This window comes from Scleropages formosus, chromosome 22 (genome assembly GCF_900964775.1).
Source record: "Scleropages formosus chromosome 22, fSclFor1.1, whole genome shotgun sequence".
Taxonomy (NCBI): Eukaryota; Metazoa; Chordata; class Actinopteri; order Osteoglossiformes; family Osteoglossidae; genus Scleropages; species Scleropages formosus.
Window position 1 is genome coordinate 15717598 of NC_041827.1, and position 21138 is coordinate 15738735.

General features: G+C 51.4%; 1 protein-coding gene across 2 annotated transcripts in view; it reads left to right on the top strand.

Moving 5' to 3' along the window:
• gli1 (GLI family zinc finger 1) overlaps positions 1-15897 on the top strand; it is a 43385-nt gene extending 27488 nt beyond the window's left edge. For both annotated transcript variants that reach the window (XM_029247813.1, XM_029247812.1), the window contains exons 2-13: positions 2568-2673; positions 4109-4314; positions 4402-4503; positions 4585-4783; positions 5096-5261; positions 5702-5809; positions 7152-7292; positions 7614-7763; positions 9425-9589; positions 10217-10459; positions 10620-10929; positions 11485-15897. In XM_029247813.1, coding sequence (XP_029103646.1) covers positions 2603-2673; positions 4109-4314; positions 4402-4503; positions 4585-4783; positions 5096-5261; positions 5702-5809; positions 7152-7292; positions 7614-7763; positions 9425-9589; positions 10217-10459; positions 10620-10929; positions 11485-14021 — 4398 coding nt within the window. In that variant the 5' untranslated portion in view covers positions 2568-2602 and the 3' untranslated portion in view covers positions 14022-15897. The remainder of the gene's footprint in view (positions 1-2567; positions 2674-4108; positions 4315-4401; positions 4504-4584; positions 4784-5095; positions 5262-5701; positions 5810-7151; positions 7293-7613; positions 7764-9424; positions 9590-10216; positions 10460-10619; positions 10930-11484) is intronic.
• Positions 15898-21138: the final 5241 nt, after the last annotated feature.

A 21138-nucleotide genomic window follows, 5' to 3' on the forward strand; every position in this document is an offset into this window, starting at 1 on the left:
GGGTATGGCTTACACGCTCGCCACACACGTCTCCGCCACGTCAAACATTTGTTTTAACTGTGTTTATGAGATGCGTACCTACCGCTTTTTTTTTCCCACCAAATTTGGCCCTGTCCGGAGCAGCGGCGCATTCCTCCAGTGTGCGCTAAGCGTGCCGCTCGCGCGGCGAATACCCCCTTTTACTGATAGCGTCGCGATTGCGCGGAGGCCGTCCCGCCTCGCATTCCTCTCTCTCGGCAATTTGGGAGCGCTCCGTGAGGGAAAGGCGGGAGGCGACCGGAGCGGTGACTCCGGGGTGGCGCAGGAAGCGCGAATCGGGGGTTAGAGAAACAAAGGGGCGAGCTGAAAAAACAGCGCTCGCCACTAAAGAAAAGCAACAGAAAAGGGAAAGAAGGGAGAGAAGGAGGTACGGGAGTACATGCGGTTGGCCGGTCCCCAGGCACAGCCCCCCCCCACACCCTCTCCTGGCCCCAGCACAACAGGGTCCCCCACAGGCGCGGCCACATCAGGAACGGCTGGCTACATTATAGCTCCCATTATCGTCTCCCAAGTCATAACAGCCCCAGAACACCCACCTCGACTGCTGGCTCGGTGAGGGCGGGCGGTTGGGCCAGTGAGCGAGCGGGAGGGAGGGAAGGAGGGAGGAGAGAAAGAGGGGGTGGGGGGTTGCGGGAGCAGGAACGAGCTGGGGGGGGGGGAGGAGAGAAGGAGAAACAAAATACTTTCAGATGAGTGTGTCTAACCCCTGACTATTCTGCAAGCTTTTGCGTGTTTAGCTGTTCCTGCAACGCACCCCGCAGAAGCGGAGCAGCCAAGTGCCGGGACCGGGTTAAACAACGGCGGCCGAACTCCGATCTGACAGCAGACCCCGCTGTGTGCAGTGATTTTTTTTTTTCTTTTTTTTTCTTTAAATTATTGGAAATATTGGAAAAACTAAAAAAGATGACCCGAAAGACAAGGGCGTATGACGCTGCGTGAGATGGGGCAGCAGGTGGCGTAACGGTTTGAGCGTCACCCTAGGTGTGGATCCCGTCTCCTGATGTTGAGTCCCTAAGCAAGGTACTAACCCTGATTTACTCCAGTGAAAATTACCCAGCTGTTTTAAACTTTGTAACTCAGCTGCATAAATAAGTGTAAATGGTCTCCTCACCTTTTTAGAGATTTATGCGGCGTCTTCGCTCTGACGTCGGCACAGGGAAGAGTTGGCAGCCAATGGCAGCAGTTCTGGCTCTGGTTAAGTACCGGTCCAGTCCGGCTGTAGACTGTGGAAAGGAACTGGGAATTAAGGGTTCCTCATGGTCGGCACTCCGCTTCCTGTGAGCCGAGCACTTTTTTTAGCCTCTGATTTACGGGGCTGCTTCTGAGGCTCGGCCATCCCATCTCTCTGAACCCCTACCTCGAAATTACACAGCAAGCCTTGCCCCGCAGCAGCCCCTCGGTCGTCCTCGACGATGCCCCGAAATAGAGGAAGAGAAGCAGCGGCTGCCGCTGCGGGAAGCACCCCACACACACACACTCTCTCTCTCTCTCTCTCCACTGCCTCCAACCAGCGACATACAGCACACGTGTGCTCTCACGCATGTATTGTCTTACAGAACACAGACGAGACACACAGCATTTCCTAAAGATGTGCTTCTCATATTCCCTATGCGCTTTCATACCTTCGCGCACGTGGGGTCGCTGACACGCGCGCACGCACCTTGCCGATGCGCTGTGTTGGGCACGCGGAAACAAACGCGCACGCGAGCGGCTCTCGTTCACGAGCAGCAGACGTGGCGTGGAGCTGCACGCTTCCACCCTGGTCTCCTTCCCCCAATACAACAGGTGCGGTCGCACCTCTGACCCTCGCCCTCGCACTCGGGGACTAACCTCCCGGCAGCATTTTCCGGACAGCTGGGGTCAGTCGAAGGTCTTTGCGTGACGTTTCTGCTTCTTGCGTGAGCATGCGGTGGGTTTCCACTTCTCCGCTGGCGGGCCCTGGGTAAATTCCCACGTTCAGCTGATTGCCCAACGTCAATGGGCAAAGTGTGTTTTTTCCAGAGTGTGTAACGGTGCGCTAATTGCTTCTTGTACAAACTACTTTGTGTAGAACAAGGTTGTGTACGGTTTGCGCTTCCGGCTGGAGCCGTGCGGTTGAGTGTAATGAGCAGGTGCCTCGCGGCTTGTTTGGGTCGCTTCCACACTTTCTCTCATGTTCTCCCCTCTCATCTCATCCTGTGCAGAGCAGAGCAGCTGTGTTTCTCCCTGGGGTTCTGTGCTCTTTGTCCGATGCCGCACGCTGGCGGAGCCTGACGCTGTGGCGGCTTTTCTCCTCTAAAGTCTCCGTCTGCGTTTTTCCTTTCTTAACTCCCCCCATTCTGTCGACGTTCCGATGAACAGGAGGTGGGAGTCGAACCTGGGACCTGGGTCCTTCCGGTGCTGGGTGGCACCTCGAGTCGCTTCGCCGCCCGTTGCCAATGCGGTTCAGGTGCCTGCACTTGGACGCTACGCGTGTTCTCGAGCAGGCGTTTGATTTGGAGTTTGTAAAGCCCCGAACCGGCGTTGACTTGACATGCTGTTCCTTGCAGGCCTTCGAGGTGCCATCACGAGCTTCCTAGCGCCAATGCCAGTGGACATGCAGCCGCACCAGAGCCTGTATCACTATGAGTCGGCGCCCAACCAGCCGTCCAGGGGGTAAGAAGCACCTTGTCTACCCTGAACATCTGACTCTGCTTTCTCTGAGTTTTACACGCAGTAGGGCCAGCAGGTGGCATAGAGGTTAGAGCCATTGCCTTGTCAAGGGAAGGTTCTCGGTCCTTAACGGTAAGATGGCTTGGAGACAAGCGCCGGCTATAAAAACATAGGGGACGGCGGTTAGCGTGGTGGGTAGAATTGGTTCTTTTGGGCCCAAAAATCGCAGGTTTGAATCTCTCCTTGAGCGAGGTACTTACCCTAGAATTGCTCTAGTAAAATTACCCAGCTATGTAAATGAGTAAATAATTGAAGTACATTAACATTGTAACTCGCTTTGGGAAAAGCGTCGGCTAAATGAGTAAATGTAAATGCAGGCGAATGTTGCTGGGAAGTGTAGTGTTTAGCGTTTAGAGCTGCTCTCTTCAGAGCCATAGGTCACAGGTTCAAATCCCACCTACTGCTCTGAGCACAGTACATGCCCTGGATTGCTCCAGTAAACTGACCCTTCCGTAGGAATATGTAAATCGTATGTTGTAAATGTAAGTTTGCGCATCGCGAGTGCTCTGAGCTCAACTCTTAGACGCATCCTGCGCCGCACTCGCGTGTACGCCAAGAAGCGATGGATTCCGATTCCCGTCCCTTCCTCCTCCCGCTTCGCGTTTATCTAAAATTTACGGTTCCGTTTCCTCGATGCTTCACGCAAACAAGGTAACGCCGTAACGCTGTACTTTCGCTCTACGCTCTACTTTCAGACGCACTTTCTTCCCTCTGATCTAAGCTTGCTATGTGACGTCAGCCTCAGACGGCACAAACGGAGCCGTTTCAGCTCGCATTCCTGGGCTGCAGAAGGACCAGGGACTGGAACGGCTGCGCAGATAGCGGACCGACCCCTCCCCCGCTCCGCGAATGCCACCCAGGATGAGGGCCGTGTCAGCCCCTCTCTGACAGCTGCTAATTACAGGCAGACCGGCCCGCTACACTCCGCATGACTGCCTCCTCCGCGCTCAGGTTACCCCCATCCCATCCCACCCCTCCCCTCCTCTCTGAGAGGATGGGCGGGCGGAGGGGAACCGGGAGACACCAGGGCCGCACAATGATGGATTAAGTAGGAACTAATACAAAGGAGTTGTGCGAATAAGAGCGAGCAGCAGTGAGTGGGTACGGGAGCGCGGGACCCGGGGTGTACGATGGAGCGAAGGTGGTCTGAAGAGAGCAGCGCAGGATGAACTCGCGCCGACCGAAATCCCGAGAATGTCGTCAGTTCGCGGCTGGGACTCCCGGTTCTCCTTCCATCACAGCAGCCGTAACGTTCTCGCTTTCTTCGTGCCAGACTCCATCCAAAGCTGTGGAAAGGCAGGGCATCATCGCCACCGTGTGGCAACGTGAGCGCACCGCAGCGTGGGTGATGGGGGTGCTGTTGGGTTTGTGTACGCAGCCTGGCTCCGTCGGGAAGATCGGCGTACGGCGACGTCATGACGCTGCGCCCCCCTCCGCACAGCGGCCAACCCCAGGACGGCCGACCCATATATCCCCTGACCCCCGGGATGACCGCGGGCTCTTGCATGGACCCCTACATGCGCCCCCCACACGGCCCTCCTTCAAACAGCATGCTGGGACACCGCGGACTGCAGTCCACTGATGGTGGGTGCCACTATTATCCTGACCCCGTCCCTCTCCGTGCCTCTCCTTACATGGAAATTTCTCCTCGTGTGTGTGTTTGTGTGCCAGGAGGCAACGGCAGCTCCTACTGCACCCAGAACAGCATGATCTCCTCCCACCACAACTTCTCCCTCGGCCAGCCGGGCTCAGAAAATATCGGAGGAGGGGATGGTAAGAGCGGATGCAGCCGCTGGGGGCTTTTAATCTGTAGCCTCGTGCGAAACCGCCTCCCATCCCGATTTGCCCCCGCAGGCTCCCGCTTCTCGACCCCGCGCTCCATGCTGAAGCTGAGCAAGAAGCGGGCGCTGTCCATCTCTCCTCTGTCAGACGCCAGCGTGGACCTGCAGACGGTCATCCGCACGTCGCCCAACTCGCTGGTGGCCTTCGTCAACTCCCGTTGCGGCCCCAACGGCGCCGGCTCCTACGGACATCTGTCAGTGGGCACCATGAGGTCAGGTCCTGTGCGAACCGGACTGTGACCTCGTGCATTTTTAGCATGTGCCGATGCGTCTGGATGTCTGCGGTTCAGCTGTATATACGAGACGGAACACCACGACGTTACTCTACGTGGAAATTATAGTGCATTATTGTTATAATCAAAGTGCTTGTCAGAGTGGTGTCAAAATGTGTTACTGTTGTTGTTCTAGTATCGCTGCTGTTATTGTTAAGATGATAAATGTTTTTCTGGCTAACAGAGCAGCGTGGAAAGTTTGATTTTGCTTTGTACAACGGATCCTCTTTTCATAAATATGCCCTCCGACAGTCCCTCGCTGGGGTATTCCGGCTCGGTAAGCTACCAGTCAAGACCCCAGGGAAACATGTTCAGTGCTGGGACACCAGTAGGCCATCCACCAGGACCCTGCCACCCGCCCCCTCCCCGACTGATGTCCCACAATCCGCGGGTCCACGCATCTCCCAAGCACTGCCAGGTGAGATTTGTGCACAAAAACGACAGAACCTGCCCAGTAACATCCTGATTGAGTGTTTTACTAGGCTCTGCGTAAAAGGAGATGTTGTCAGGCAGCTGTGTAGATTTACATTTATTTAGCGGACGCTTTTTACAAAGCAGGGGCCGCGGTGGTGCGGCGGGTTTGGCCGGGTCCCGCTCTCTGGTGGGTCTGGAGTGCTTTGTGATGGACTGGCATCCCGTCCTGGGTGTGTCCTCCCCCTCCAGCCTCGCGCCCTGTGTTGCTGGGTTAGGCTCTGGTTCACCATGACCCCTCTTTGGACAAGCAGTCTCAGCCTGTGTGTGTGTGCGCTTTTTCTCCAAAGCGACTTCCAATGAACTCTATGTAGTGCTATCAGCCCGCATATCTTATTGCTTTGTCCGAGGACACGAGGGCATGGATGACTCTCCTGTCTCGTGCAGATGAAAACGGAGCCGGTGCTGGGCAGCGTGATGGACGGCCTCGGTGGCGCCGGTCTGGACGAGCGCTCAGAAGGTGACGTGGCCAGTCCTTCATCCACAGGCACACAGGTGACCGCAGCTGCGCCACATTACTATCCCATCAACACAAACCACGGTACTCTACCTGTGGCTTGTGTGAAACGTCTTGTATGTTTTTAGAGAATGTTCAAATTTAAGTGCTCTTGAGCTGAAGGCTCATTCACTTGAAGTAGAAGATCCCTAAAGGACATTGATCCATTTAGCTGACGCTTTTCTGCAAAGCAACTTACAATGTTAAGGTTACAGTTATTCATCCATTTATACAGCTGGGTAAGTTTACTGGAGTAATTCAGGGTAAGTACCTTGTTCAAGGGTACTGCAGCTGGAAATCAAACCTTGGACCTTTGGATCCTAAGGTAACAGCTTCAGCTTCAACCACTCTCCTACCAGCTGTCCCAAATTGCGTGTGTGTGTGTGTGTGTGTGTGTGTGTGTGTGTGTGTGAGTGAGAGAGAGAAAGACAGACTTCAACAGGAATGTTGCTGATAATGTACCTTTGACTGTGACACGGTCCACTCATCAGTTGCGCAAAAATGTACCTTGTCCAAATTTCTGGCAGGGGTTTTCAAACATCCAGGTAAAAGGTGAAAAACACTGCAGCGCAGACCTTTTGGGGACAGGATGAAACAGAAATTAAAATATTTGTGTCCAGTTTCAGCACTCTGCGAGCACAAAAAAAAAACTGCAAAATTTATATTTATTCATTTAGTACGTGCCGTTTTCTAAGGCAACTCGCGGTGATTATTAATTATTATTTAGCCGACACCTTTATGCAGTGACACGGAGCCCTTTCCAAGATTGCGATACAAAATCAACAGTAATACACTAAATAAATATGGGTAGACTAAGCTATCTGCTTGAGAGGAGAGAAAACAAAAAATTGCCAAACCATAGCGGGGGGGGGGATAATGGAGGCCCAAGTGTCCCTCATGGACGTTCTACTGTAGTGACAATGCTAGATACACTGCACCAAACTCCCTACTCTGATTGACCCATCTATACTGCAGGGTAGTAGTATACACACACACACACACACACACACACACACACAAAATGGGCAACAAAGTGTCCAAGTGTCTGAAACAAAAGTGTTTGGACTGCGGGATGAATTCCATACAAACATGGGCAAAACATGCAATCTCCACACAGACTGAGCTGGGATCGAACCCACGTTCTGACTCGGAGCTGGGAGGCACCGGCGCTACCCGCTGGGCCGCTGTGCCATCTTAAGGCCAAAATGTTGGTCTTCATCTGGACTGAAGCGAAAGGGTTTTGTTTCGCCCTCGTGATCGCTTAGTAGTGTGCATCCGTCCATCTCTCGCCATCTGTGCGTGAACACCCTGGCGTGACATTGTACCCCCTCCGCCCCGCAGGACCCGCTGCTGGGCCTCCTGGAGGGCCGTGAGGACCTGGACAAGGAGGACGGCAAACCGGAGCCCGAGGCCGTGTACGAGACCAACTGCCACTGGGAAAGCTGCAGCAAAGAGTTCGACACGCAGGAGCAGCTGGTGCATGTGAGTCGGGGGGGGGGGGGGGGGGGGGGGGCGAGAGAGGAAAAGCGGAAGAGGGAGTTACTCCAAGACCGTTACTGCGCACTGTTTTTTAACCCAAGAAACATAAACGACTGCCTGATTTACGAGACATCCTACAGGAAACGGTGCCGCAGAGCAGTTGCATTAAACGCATCGTGCTTATATAAAAACAGCTGCTGTCTTGGTTCGTTGCGGGTTATAAACACGGAGGGGGGGGGGCGGCGACGGGTGTCCCGGCACGGCTCGGTGTCGCGCGGTCACCGGGTCGGGTGTGTGACCGGGGCGTGCCGCTGTGTCCCGCAGCACATCAACAACGAGCACATCCACGGGGAGAAGAAGGAGTTCGTGTGCCACTGGCAGGAGTGTTCGCGCGAGCAACGCCCCTTCAAGGCCCAGTACATGCTGGTGGTGCACATGAGGCGCCACACGGGAGAGAAGCCCCACAAGTGCACTGTGAGTTGTCGTCCATCACCTGTATGTGGAGCCTTCACCCAGAGCGAGCTCAGCTGTCCCCTTCTTTCTCTCAGTGTAAAAACATGGTATTTCAGGCAGACCGCAGCGGATTCTTCAGACGCACAGAACTGCTGAAGTTAATAATAAAGGGAATTATTAGACTTGTGAAAATTCTAATTAGGAATTTTCAGTCCTGTGAAAACACATTGTGTTCATACCTTAAACATGATTTGCGAACGATATTTTCGCAGATGAGGGCGGCGCGACGAGCGGCGCTGCTGCCTCACGGCGCCTGGGTGGAGAGAATGTGGGTTAGATCCTTGCTCAGTCTGTGTGATGTTTGCATGTTCTCCTGTTTCTTTGGGTTTTCTCAGGGCGCTCTGGTTTCCTCACGCAGTTCAAAGATGTGTAGTTCAGGTGAATTGGTCACTGTAAATGACCTGTAGCCCCAGCCACTGTGCCAGTCCCAAACTCAGGTAAAATGGTGAAGGTTGAACACCCTGTTTTGAATTGGCACCAGCAGTCCAGTGTTTCCATCTCTGTAGCGCAGAGCATTGTGGGAAGGAACGCCAGATTAGTTTGTACATTTCCTCGAGGCAGCTGCTTGTGCTGTGTATTGCGATAAGTTAGTGGTAATTAAAAAAAAAAAAAAAAAAACTAGTTAAATAAACTAATCCGAATCGCTCGGTGGGCTAGTCGCCGTCAAGCCTCTCCGTTTTTCCTCTAGCCAGCTACCCACAGCGGCGTGGGTTTGGATGGGGCGAAGAAGGACACAGAGGCAGCGTTCATCTCCAACGTTTATTTGTACACCGGCACAGAGGAAAATAATCCATCCATCCATCCATTCATTCATCCATCCCATCCATCCATCCCAGCCTGCTTATTGCCCCCAGGATTTCTCCTCTTTCTCCCCTTGGCAGACGCAAACACCCCTTATATTCCCCGTACATCACCGAATGCCAACCAATTACAATAAAAGACATTTCCTGCTCAAACACAGTAATGCGGGTCGTTAGAATATGTTTAGGATAATTTGTGCTGAAACAGGTGTAATATTTTTTTTTATTTGTAACAACTTTTGTCTAATTTTCTCTGTTCACCTTAAGTCTACTGTATACATAACAAATGCAGAGATAGAGGTATGTGTTTACAGTGCTGTAGTTCATTAATTGTAACAGCTGGAAAAGTTTAACAGGTGTGTATTCAGGTGAGGGGGTGCGGTGGTGTGGTGGCGTGGTGGTGCGGTGGGTTGGACCTGGTCCTATTATCTGTCGGGTCTGGGGTTCGAGTCCCGCTTGGGGTGCCTTGCGACAGACCAGCATCCTGTCTTGGTTGCGTACCCTCTCCCTTACGCCCTGTGTTGCTGGGTTAGGCTCCGGTTCCCCGCGACCCCCTATGGGACAAGCGATTCAGACAATGTGGGTGTGTATTCAGGTGAGGTAGGAATAATATTTCTCGTTGTACTTGGGTTTTTGGCTGATTTTGGGGCGGGCTTCGACCCTGCTTGGAACAGCTCTGAACTTCCCTCATAAGAAATAATGCTATTCGTTTTGTCAATTTAAGAATTTTTGCCCAACACCCGGAACCGGTTCGGTTCGCAAGCCAAGGAATGGGTGTACCTGTGCAAACTTTCACACTTGTGACCCTTGTGCGCGCGACAGTTCGAAGGCTGCAACAAGGCCTACTCGCGCCTGGAGAACCTGAAGACGCACCTGCGCTCCCACACCGGGGAGAAGCCGTACGTGTGCGAGCACGAGGGCTGCAACAAGGCCTTCTCCAACGCCTCGGACCGGGCGAAGCACCAGAACCGCACGCACTCCAACGAGGTACCGACACACTCGCGCGCCCCAGCGACGCTCGACTCTGCTGTCCTATTTGGTTCGGTACTGTGAGGGTAGGAAGCATTAAGTGCCGTCAAATGTCAGGAATGATCTTTTCAGGGATCCGTTTATCGTAGCGGAATGGAGCTGAATGATGAAGGTACTTGAGGGTGAATAATTTTACAGTCTAACCAGCCATTCAGTTAAGTGAGCAATTTCATTCATTATTTATTTTTAAACATTTTATATATATGGTAACAGAAGTTACTTTTGACTGAACTATTTCCGAATAAAAAAAGATGAAAAAATGATATACATACATTATATGATAACAGAAAAAGTTACTTTTATCGGTGAACTATTTCTGAATGATGTTTTATTTGGGGAAAAACACACTTACTCATTTAGCTGATGCTTTTCTGCAAAACAGGTCATAATGTTAATTTTCTTACCCATTTGTACAGGTGGGTAATTTTTCCAGAGTAATTTAGGGTAAATACATTTCTCAAGGTGGGATTCAAACCTGTAACCTTCAAACCAAAAGGCCCACGTTCTAAGCACTATGCTACCAGTTATCCAGGTAGAAGAAGCAGGTCGTCCTAATAGCTCGGCTTGGTTCTTCGTCCTCCGCAGAAGCCTTACGTGTGCAAAATCCCAGGGTGCACCAAGCGCTACACGGATCCAAGCTCCCTGCGGAAGCACGTCAAAACCGTGCACGGCCCGGAGGCCCACATCACCAAGAAGCACCGCGGCGACACAGGCCCGAGACCTCCAGGGTCTGTACTGCACCCTGGTGGACAAGGTTCAGAAATGCAACTAGAGAAGGAAGAGAGCAGGCGAGAGGATTGCAAGCTCCTGGCGCCGGAAACTTCCCTAGTGAGTTGGGGATCGTGCGGGCAGCGTACATTTATATCGTCATAAATCACTTGGAGCCCATAGGTAGCGCTGGGAAACTCAAGTGTCCCGCAGTGAATTTTGTGCAGTGTACACAAACATCATCTTTTATGTGTGTTTGCATAACTTGTTCCCCCATCAGAAGTCTCAGCCCAGCCCTGGTGGTCAGTCCTCCTGCAGTAGCGAGCGTTCGCCGCTGGGCAGCGCCAACAACAACGATAGCGGGGTGGAAATGAACGCCAACACTGGTGGCAGCCTTGAAGACCTGACGGCGTTGGAGGAGAGCGGGGTGGGCGGGGCTGAGGCAGGGGGTCTCCTAGGGGGCATGGGCATGTCGGCCCAGGCGCTGAAGCGACTGGAAGACCTGAAGATAGACAAGCTGAAGCACGTCCGACGGCCCACGCCGCCTGGGCGCGGCGGCACCTGCAACAACAAGCTGCCCGCTATCGCAGGTAACGCGCCGGGCTTGGGTTCCGGACCCGTTGTTCACATAGGGCTGCTAGCAGAACTCAGCTGGACATTAACTACTAAGGTTAGCAGTTGTCTTACAGTAAGATTAGATGGGTAACAAACTGTAGGATCCTGATCTGGCTGAAACGAACGGAGACTTGGTTTAGAACTTGCTGTAATTCCGCTGCCGCACAAATCATGGAGCTCCGATGCACACGAGTCACACGGTGGTGCAGCTACGTTCTCCTCCTTATACGTTACGTGTTACCTTCTGCTAGTTACCCGCATGCCTTCCATACGGCTTAGCAACTAGGTAATTGCAAATGTTCTGTATTGTTAAGAGCGTTACATTTCTATTAAAGATGAATACATGTTAGAACACGAACAAAATCAAAACACAGGGTCCACTCCACGAAGTAGTGCAGATGAGTGGAGCGGTTCTGATGGCCTGATGACTTCCTGAAACCGCTGATATTAATAAAAGTGGCAGATGTGAGTCATACCTGACTTTGCAGTGTTGGTAGTCTCTGACTGTCATCCTGATCTGCCGTGAGCAGCTTCTGGAGAGGTGCTTGGAATATGCCCCCCGCCGTCCATGTTGTCCAACCGACGTGTGATGGAGCTGTCGAACCCGGAGCTGGGAGGAGGCGGTCCGGGCGCCTCGATTTGTCCCGCCGCCGAGAGGCGGGGCAGCGGCACCAGCAGCCTGAGCTCTGCCTACACTGTGAGTCGGCGGTCCTCTCTCGTCTCGCCCTACCTGTCCAGCCGCCGGTCTAGCGAGGTGTCCCAGATGGGAGGGCCGGGAGGCCACTCCCAAGCAGCTCTGGGCCAGAACCAGGTGGATCCCCTATCGCCGGAGACGGGCCATCGAGCCTCTTCTTGCCGTGGAGGCGGGGGGCTCCCGGGCCTTCCCAGCCTCACCCCTGCACAGCAGTACAGCTTGAAGGCCAAATACGCTGCTGCCACCGGAGGACCTCCTCCCACACCCCTGCCCAGCGTTGAACAGCCTGGGACGCCCGGAAGAATGGGGGTCTTCCCCAGCGAGTACCACAGCCAACCGCTTCCTCCCTATCTGCAGCAGGGATCCGCCCGCCGGCACAGCGCTAACACGGAATACGGCACGGGCATCATGTACCCCCACCAGGCCCCGGGGAACGGCACGCGGCGGGCCAGCGACCCGGCGCGTCCCGGCACCGACTCGCAGTCTCTACCCCGGGTACAAAGATTCAGTAGCCTCAACAACGTGGCGGCGATGGGGAGGCGCGGCGCAGGTGTGGCTCTGCAACACTGCGGCTCGGACGCCAACATTGCGCGGCGGATGTACTCGCCGCGACCACCCAGCATTTCCGAGAACGTCATGATGGAGTCCATGGCTATGGGTGACCACACGACCATGATGGCCTCGGGAGAGAGGGCCTACGCGGAGTACCAGCAGCAGCACAGTCAGGGTCCGTCCGCACAGCTCTCTCCTGAACACGAGGGTATGGTCTGTCCTGAGCACGCTTACCGCATGTCTGCAGGCGTGCCAGGACCCTACCAGGCCCACCGAGGGGTCGTGGGGGCCTCCAGGACTGAGGCCGCGCACGCAGACAACGTGTCGGGGAGTCTGCTGCAGCAAGCCGAGTACAGCATGAGCACCTGCCAGCTGAGCCCCTCCGGGCCTCCCTACCCCGGCCAGGGGCAGATGGGCGAGGGCATGGCTGGGCCATGGGGGGAGCCGCCCGGTCAGCCCAGCATGGACCACCGGACCATGCAATACCAGGACCAGGGCATGCAGCTGCCATCACGTGCGCACTTCATCCAGCAGGGTGCCTTTGTCAACGCCAGTAATGGCCAGAAACCGGTGGTCAAACCCGAGCAGCACTACCATCCATCGCTTGCAGCCCAGAACTCCTGCCAGAATGCGAAAGTGCAAACACGGCAGATGACGACGCCTTTGTCACCCCAGGACTTCTCGCAGCAGCGGGTTGGTCAGGCTGTGCTCCGGACAGGCAATCCCAGCTGTGACTTCCAGGGCCAGATGGAGGTCCAGTCAGTGCAGCAACAGAGCTCCTTCACCGGCCCCGGGGCCCTCAGTCTCGGCTGCGCCGGTTCAGCACTGGCTAGCGGCCGCCGCTCTCAGACGCCTATGATGCAAGTGAAGGAGATGATGGTGAGGAACTATGTCCAATCCCAGCAGGCACTCATGTGGGAACAGCAACAGGACCAGAGGGGCCCAGAGATGACCGTGTCAGGGAAGCCGCTCCAGCAGCCTGGACTTGCAGACAGCATGGAGATGAGTGGACAGACATCCATGTTGCAACCCAGCTCTCAGCAACAGCAGCCCCACAACCTCTATCCTGGCACCAGCTACTCTGGGTACCCCAGCCAAAACCTCATGAGTCCCTCACACAGCGGGGGACCAGGTTCGGTGCAGTCCAAAGACGCGCTTCTGGGGCCCTGCTACGGCCCGGACGTGGCCATGCCCCGGCCCCCTCAAGGCCGGAAGCCCCTGAGCCGTCAGAACAGTCTGTCTCAGCAACCACCAGCCACCGGAGGGTACATGGCCAGCCCACCTCACCTGAGCCCAGGAAGCTCCAGTGCCAGTCCTAGGAGAGCAGTGCGCTTACCCCCCATGCAGCAGCAGCAGCAGCCCCCCCATGGAGAAATTTTGCCTGCCGGCAACAATGCCATGTACTACTCCGGCCACATCCACATGCAGCCCGACCTGGAGAAGCAGCTTTCACACCAGGATGCCCAGTCGGGTTCCTGCTTGAACCAGCAGCACCTCGCAGCGATGGAGCCGGGAGCCAAGTCTGCGTCCCTCGCATACCCCGAGCCAGCACCCATGTCCAATGCTCTGGACAACCTCGATCTGGAGAATGCGCAGATTGACTTTGCCGCCATCATCGATGACCCCGATCCTTCGTCTTACAGTCCGCTGCACCCTCTTCAGGGCCACAACCCAACCTCCTCGCAGACATCCTCCCGCCTCACAACCCCGCAGACCTCCCTCACGCTGTCTACCGGACTGTCCAACATGGCAGTGGGGGACATGACCTCCATGCTTACCTCCCTGGCTGGGGAAAACAAGTATCTGAATACATTGTCCTAGAGAGGGATGCAACTCTTAGCAACCCAACCTGAGAGACAGACAGGAAGCAGACTCCCGTCACGGTAAACCAAAGGTGCCTACTGACATTGTGTACTTGTTCCGAGGCCTTGATGTAGGAGCTGATCCACGGGTGCTCTCCGCATTCCGGCAGTTCCTCCGTCGACTCCACCAGCAAGTAGGTTGCCAGTTAACGGTGGAACTTCTAGCGGAACTGAAAGTTTACATACTCAACTGAATGTAAATAAGGTAAACGCGTATATGCTATTGTATATGATGATCCCGACGGTGAGGAGGAAAGCCGCTTCTCAGACTGCTCGCGTTTCCGAGAGCAATCCCGTTCCGAAGGGAACGGCGACCCCTCGGCATCTTCTCCACCGAAACCTGTAATGATGCAAACAAACAAACAAACCGTATCGTCACGAACGATGTTTAGACAGCGAAAGATTCTTTTGGCCTCTGATGTCTATAACCGAACTCTAGGGAATAATCCTGATGGGAATATGGAATGTAAAGTCAGTATTTAGAAGGCCTACGAGCCATTGACGCTTTTTTCATTCCAGAACTATGAGCCAGGGGTGTGTATCAAGATGGAGATGCCTATACGTAACCACAGCGACACTCATGCTGGGCAGCTGTTGGTTAGGTAACGTTCAAGTGCCTTAGGCGTCTGGCGTCTGCGGCCGCCCTCAATGGTCTGCCTCCAAGATTATCAATGCAATATCAAACCGCATGACAGGGCTGGGCACCAAGATGGGGGAAAACGCAAGGTTTCGCACCCAACTCTGTCTCACTGTTATTGAGAAGTTTTCAGTATTTTTCAGCTCTTAGTTCTGAATGGGGAATCATGAATGTTCATGACGAGTGTTTGGCTGTTTCAAGACATTCAAAGTACATTAAGTGAATTTTGGATGTTTTTTTTTTTTTTTTTTTTTCCCCCCTTCTGAAAAAGAGGTTTTTAAAAAAAAAAAAAGAAAAAACCTGTTACGCAGGTGTTCTGTAGAGCGGATTTCAGGGAGTAGTCAGACTTTGCAAGTCTAATGGTCCCCAGCGACAGTAGTGATGTTTAACAGACTGTTGCTCTGGGCTGAAGGCCTCACTTTTACATAATTAGCAGAAGAGTGGAGAGTAGATTTTTGACATATCTCAGGCTTTAACACACTCTGCAGATGGCCATACACCAGTGCACAGCAAAGTGCCCTAATCCACCCATCACTCCCTCGTTGTAAGTAACTGCTTGTCTAGTTAAGGGTCACAAAGGTCCAGAGCCCAACCCAGCAGATACAGGGCATGAGGCAGAGCACACCATTCATGGGACAACAGACATTTACAGTGCAGGAATTTAATAATAATAATAATAATAATTTCATTGAAATATAATTGATAGTGATTTCATGGATTGTCTTATCAGCCCTATGACCTTGTTTTACAGCCTTTAGATATCTTGTTCCTTTCAAAATACTGTTTCTGGACCCAGTCTTCATGGTTTTAATTTTCTTGGCTCATCGGATCCTCCTGCGTTTGGCCAAAGATTCTGATTTGACACTAAAAGAAAAAGCACATAAATGATAGCAGTAAAAAATGTTAAATGAAATGTGCAGAAGGCTTTATAATTTTGAAAAGGAGCATATGATAAATGTGATGTATAAAAGCCTGGTTTCTTTTTTCCCCCTGTACCCATTATTTTAGTGGATTTGTCTGTGTGTTTTGGTGTCCATTCAAACTATTTTGCTGGCAAAAAGATCATTTAGTAACAGAAGCAATAAGAGTAGCATTTATTACATCTATACAGTAAAGCCAAGTGATATATTTTTGCGTACAATTTTTTTACCATGTTTTTATACAAATGTATTATATTTTACTGATTTATAAATAAACATGTTCCGCTCACGATGGACGAAAAACTTTTGTGAATTATTGCTGTGTGTTCGTTTTAAGAATCCAGTTTTATTTTGATGTTTGCGTGTCAATAGACGGTTGTGTCATTATTTTTAGCGGCAAACGTGTGATTTAATACTTTTCATTCCTAGTCCTACAGTATATACAAGAATTACAAGCTGAGGTCACTATGGTTTGGTTATTATTTTTCTTATGACTTTGCACTGACAAGTAATACAAGACAAGCAGAAAACCTGCCCACATGTCCTGTTTCCAGCAGAGGGTTTCGCTGATGAGACAAACTTTGGATTCAGTGCAGGAAAGATTTTGTTGTTATTGTTTTACTGCTTTTCTGTTTGGAAGTGAAATGAAGAGAATCGGGCAAAATTCTTTCAAGAAGGGAACCTCCTGGCCTGTGTAAACCAGCAATGAAAACAGAACGAAATACTAAAGTATAAAAAGTATGTAGTAAAGAAAAAAAAAAGGGGGGTGAAAGTGTGATTATTTGTTGTTTTGCTCTCGTCAAAGACCAAAACACGAGAGGGATAAAGAGTCACAACAGTTTAGTCATTCTTAACTTTTGTTTACCCGAGTAAATCCATGTATTTCCTACATGCTCTGCAAGAACCTCTAGAGGGAGACTTCTAATTAGATACATGAGTTAAGCTCCCAAAATCTACGGAATAAGTTGAGCAGCGGAAAATATGCCGAAAGGCATTATCTGTACTTTTATACTGACTGCACATATATAACACGACATGGATTATTCTCAGAAGTGTCTGTGTGACTGAGGGGGGATGCGGTGGCACAGCGGTCTGGATGGGTCCTGCTCTCTGGTGGGTCTGGGTTTCGAGTCCTGCCTGGGGTGCTCTGCAACAGTGTCCCCTCCCCCTCCAGCATTATGCCCTGTGTTGCCGGGTTGGACTCTGGGTCACCGCGACCCTGCTTGGGACAAGCGGTTTCAGATGATGGTGTGTGTGTGTGTGAGAGAGAGAGAGTGTGTGATGGCTGTACTGGTTTGCTGGGACAAGAGGATGCTGCAGACACGGCTCTTCGTTCAACAGTAACTTAATTTTAGGCTGGACAAGGCATCAGGGAGAAGGGGTTCAGAATCGTAGGCGAAGATGTGTTCTGCTGAACCGGGATCCTCGCTCCTTCTCACTTCCTCACTCCATGATTCTCTCACTGTGAGCTTAAATAGAGGAGTCCTGGTATTTTTTCTGTTAAGCAATTATAACCACATTCATAAAAATAACCAATGGTTGGTCAGACATGTCAGCGCTCTTAACCTTCAGCTCTAACCATGGCGGGTCGCCAGGTGCAAGTGGCCTGAGAACGTGTGCGTCATTGTCCGATGCGACTGCGTGCCGCAATCTGTATTTCATTTTGTTTTCAATACCGCTGTGTTCATTAGTCCAGGTTTTTGGCCCCCTGCCTTTAAACCCTTGCATTAAAACGCCGGTCTGCCAACCATGTTATGGCAACACGTTATTTACAGTGACGCTGATTTTAAAGACATTAGAATCGACTGCAACGCGGAAATGTCTAGAAGTGTACTGTTCGCTTGTCCTGTCTGCTTGGTGGTCCCACGCGCAAAAGGTCCGAAAGCGAATGCACGAAGGTTCTCGGTTCTGGCTCCATTGTGGTGGAATGACCTCCCCCTGTCACTCAGAACTGCTGAATTCTCTGTCCACATTTAAAAAGCGTCTTAAAACTCACCTCTTCCGGACACACTTCTCCCATGATCTTTTAAATTCATATAATGCGTAAATGTTCATTCTCTATAAATTGGAGATCATATGTTAAACAATGGTTAAACCTTCACGCAGCTACTCCTGTAATGTAATGTAAATGTTTCTATTAAAAAATGAATTAGGAATGTGATTAGAAACTATCTATTTGGATAAAGTTTTATGCAGCTACCTGTGTGATGTACATTGGTTCATATGGTGGAAAGTAACAAACTAACTGTATTTTAGAATCGCGCATCTGCATCTAAGCGTCTCTTCCTGCTAATGTAATGCACACATTGAATTTTCGATGAGATGAACGTCGCTTTGGAGAAAAGCATCTGCTAAATGAATACATGTAAAACGTACTACCCTAGGAATGGGTGGCCTTCTCCTAAAATGATGCTTTGTTCCTGAGCGAAGTATTCCACACCTCGTGCTCCACACGCGTGATGAAACGACGCAGAAGGGCATCTTCTCAGTGCGAACCCGGCTTTTCTGACTGATCTCAGGGATCCGTTGCAAGAGCTCGGCGTTCACGTTCTTCAGGACTGCGCCAGATGCTGGATTCCTGAGGGGGGCAACAGTACCCCAGTATACCGTCGCTCCTTAGGACCTGGAGGTCCACCACGTGGAGAAGGGAGGAGGAGGAGGAGGACACTCTGTGTCTAATCCACAATGCGCCCGATACTTTCCACTGGCATAAACACCATAATGTAATACGATGACGTACCGTCCCTTGGGAAAGACCCCGAGGAATCGGTAAGATTTTCTCTCTGACAATTTTCCCCTTCCGTCCCCCGCCGTGTTTTGTCCTCCATCCCTCGCTGCCGACTGATGAGCGGGTTGGAAACAACGAAGGGAAACCAAAGTTATGGATTTAGGAGGGATCGTGTTCTGATCCTCCTCCGGGTCCATTTTTTTCTTCCCTTTTCTAATTACTCATCCTCCATGCTGCTGACATCAGCTAAGAGCTGCCAGAAAAATACATGAAGCTTTTCTTTCCTATATGTACAGTATTCAAATTAATAGATAATGTATGATAAGGCATTGCAATGCATTACAGTCTTTGATTTAGCTGCCTTGCCTCCTTTCTACAAAGTCATTTACTGCATTAAGCTTCTTACAGTTATTTCGCCATTTGTACAGCAGGGTATTTTTTTTACTTGAGCATTTGGGGTAAGTCCCTTTCTTAATGGTTCTACAGCAGGAAGTGGGATTTGAATTCGGGTCAGTGCAAGACAGCCACCTTAACCACTATGCCACCTGCTGCCCTTATACAATAATGAAAGTACTTGTCATCAGAAATGAGCAGCTTCTGTCTCCAGTTCTCTCCCAAGCCTCCGTGCTGAGATGATCGAAAGCTCAGAAGGGAAGGTCTTCCTTCTCCCGGCTACTTTGCCATCTCGTGTGGTGGGTCAGCCTTTCTGAGGTGCCTCAGTGGACCAGTATCGGGCAGCGGGAAGCCCGGCGTGATGTCAGTGTCTGAATCGGGGAGGGATGTCGCCACGGGGGCCTGGCAGCCTGACCCGACCCGACTCGACCCGGCCCCGCGAGACCACGAGGCTGCGGCACGGCACGGCACCGGTGGAAACAACCGTGGCCCTGGCTCTGGGTGCAAGGCTGACTCACTTCCCTCTTCGCTCACACACCGATCAGAGCTCGGGCTGCAACCACGCTCCTCACCCCTCGGGAGCTCTCTTTCCGCATCAGCGCCCAGGGACGAGGACCGCCCGTCTCCCACTTTTAGTGGTCGGCAGAGCACAGGACAGGATAGCCTGTTACACTGTTTTTGTTTCTGTTTTGCTCAGTTGGACACTTCTCTGCGTGTGTGTGTGTGTGTGTGTGTGTGCGTGCATGCACGCTACTGGCCTCAGTGTTTCCTCCCAAATTTTATTTTTAGTCAAGCGCTGAAGGAGGGAGAATGCCTTTCACAACGTGTATTTGTGCGTGTAAAGGAATGGAAGGCGTTTTGGTCAGTATCTTATCTTTAAAGAGAGAGAACTTTCAAGCACTTTCATTTGTAGGTGCAAAGAGAACATAGGAAAGGGGTGGGGCAGCAAATAAGCATATTTTACAATATGCTCTTAATCACTGTAAAGACAAACAAGCGGCGACAATGATGAGGCAATGAAGACCCTGAGCGCGCAAACTGGGCTTCCCAGCTGCTACGTGGTTTAAACCAGCTCTGCTGTGCATTAGTATACAAATGGAAATGGAAAAATAAGAAGTGGGGTTTTCAAATGCAAAAAAGCGGAGAGCATAATGACTTTTTCCTTTCTTTTCGGGCCATTCAAGTGAAAGCTTTTTCTTTTCCTTTGTTACAGAGCTTGGCATATAATTACCTCTTGCTTAATATGCTCTTAAAGAGGTCTTCTCCGCTGGCCCTCTTCTCCTCCCCGTGCTCCTAGCTTTGAACCTCTGCCACGGACAGGGACAAAATCCCAGTGGGACGGTTCTCAGCAAGGCCCCCCCTCCTGGTGAGTTCCCCCTGACCTGTGTGTGCGTGTGTGTCCGTGCGCGCGTGTGTCTATGCGGATTAAGTCAGATGTCTTCATAGATGATGCAGATAGCATATTCCTGTAAATAAACGTTAATAGATGGAGCGATAATCGCGCGCAAATAACTCGAGATGCTTTATAAAGTGCGATCATATCTGCAGTCTGACCTTTTCGTCCTGTGTTAGCTCTGAAGGATTTTTCTTATTTATTTTTTTTTTTTAAATAAAAAGCAATTAAAGCATTTGTTCGTGGTACCCTCTTTGGCTTTTTCTCGCGCGGTTTAAGCGTTGCCCTCATCCACGAGCAGAGCAGAATACACATGCCTGCGCGCGCAACGGCAGGCAGCGCAGAGCTGGTCTCGGGTTCGACCTCCAGTTTGGCCCTCATTTTGGCCCCCACGCACCTCCTCTGTGACCCACAGCTGGATGTTGGTTTATTGCAGCCACCTCCCCTCCTCCTCATGTGGACAAAAGATCTGTGACCCCTCTGTCCCTTTCTCTCTCCACATGGGTACCTACATTTACATTCCCCTGAAAGACGCTGAGCAACTGTGCTTCGGGCAGCGGAAGGAAATGTCACGCAGTACTTTTCTGAGTTCGGCCTTTTCAGGGAAAAAAGTTACGCGTTCTTATACGTAATTTCTCGTTCATCTTTTCAAACTTGCCCAACTACTGCTGTAATCTTTTCTTAATCGCTGCTGTGACGATCAAGCCTGCATGAATTTTAAAAGCAAGGGTTTGATTCAACCGAGCTGAGAGGTCAGCCTCTGTATTTCATATCCAGCAGCTGCAAACTCTGAAATATCTCATCTAAAAATCTTGGATGGTCCACTCGGGGTCTTGCAATTCCACGTTTTACGTTATATAATTTATTTAAAGTAGGGGGAAAACAGCCTCTATTTCACTCTTACCAAATGATTACAACAGTGCAAGAAAATTAATATCGGTACCTCCTAGGATAGTCACGGTAATAATTTTACTGTGTGTATACTGATGGTAAACTAAACAAAAG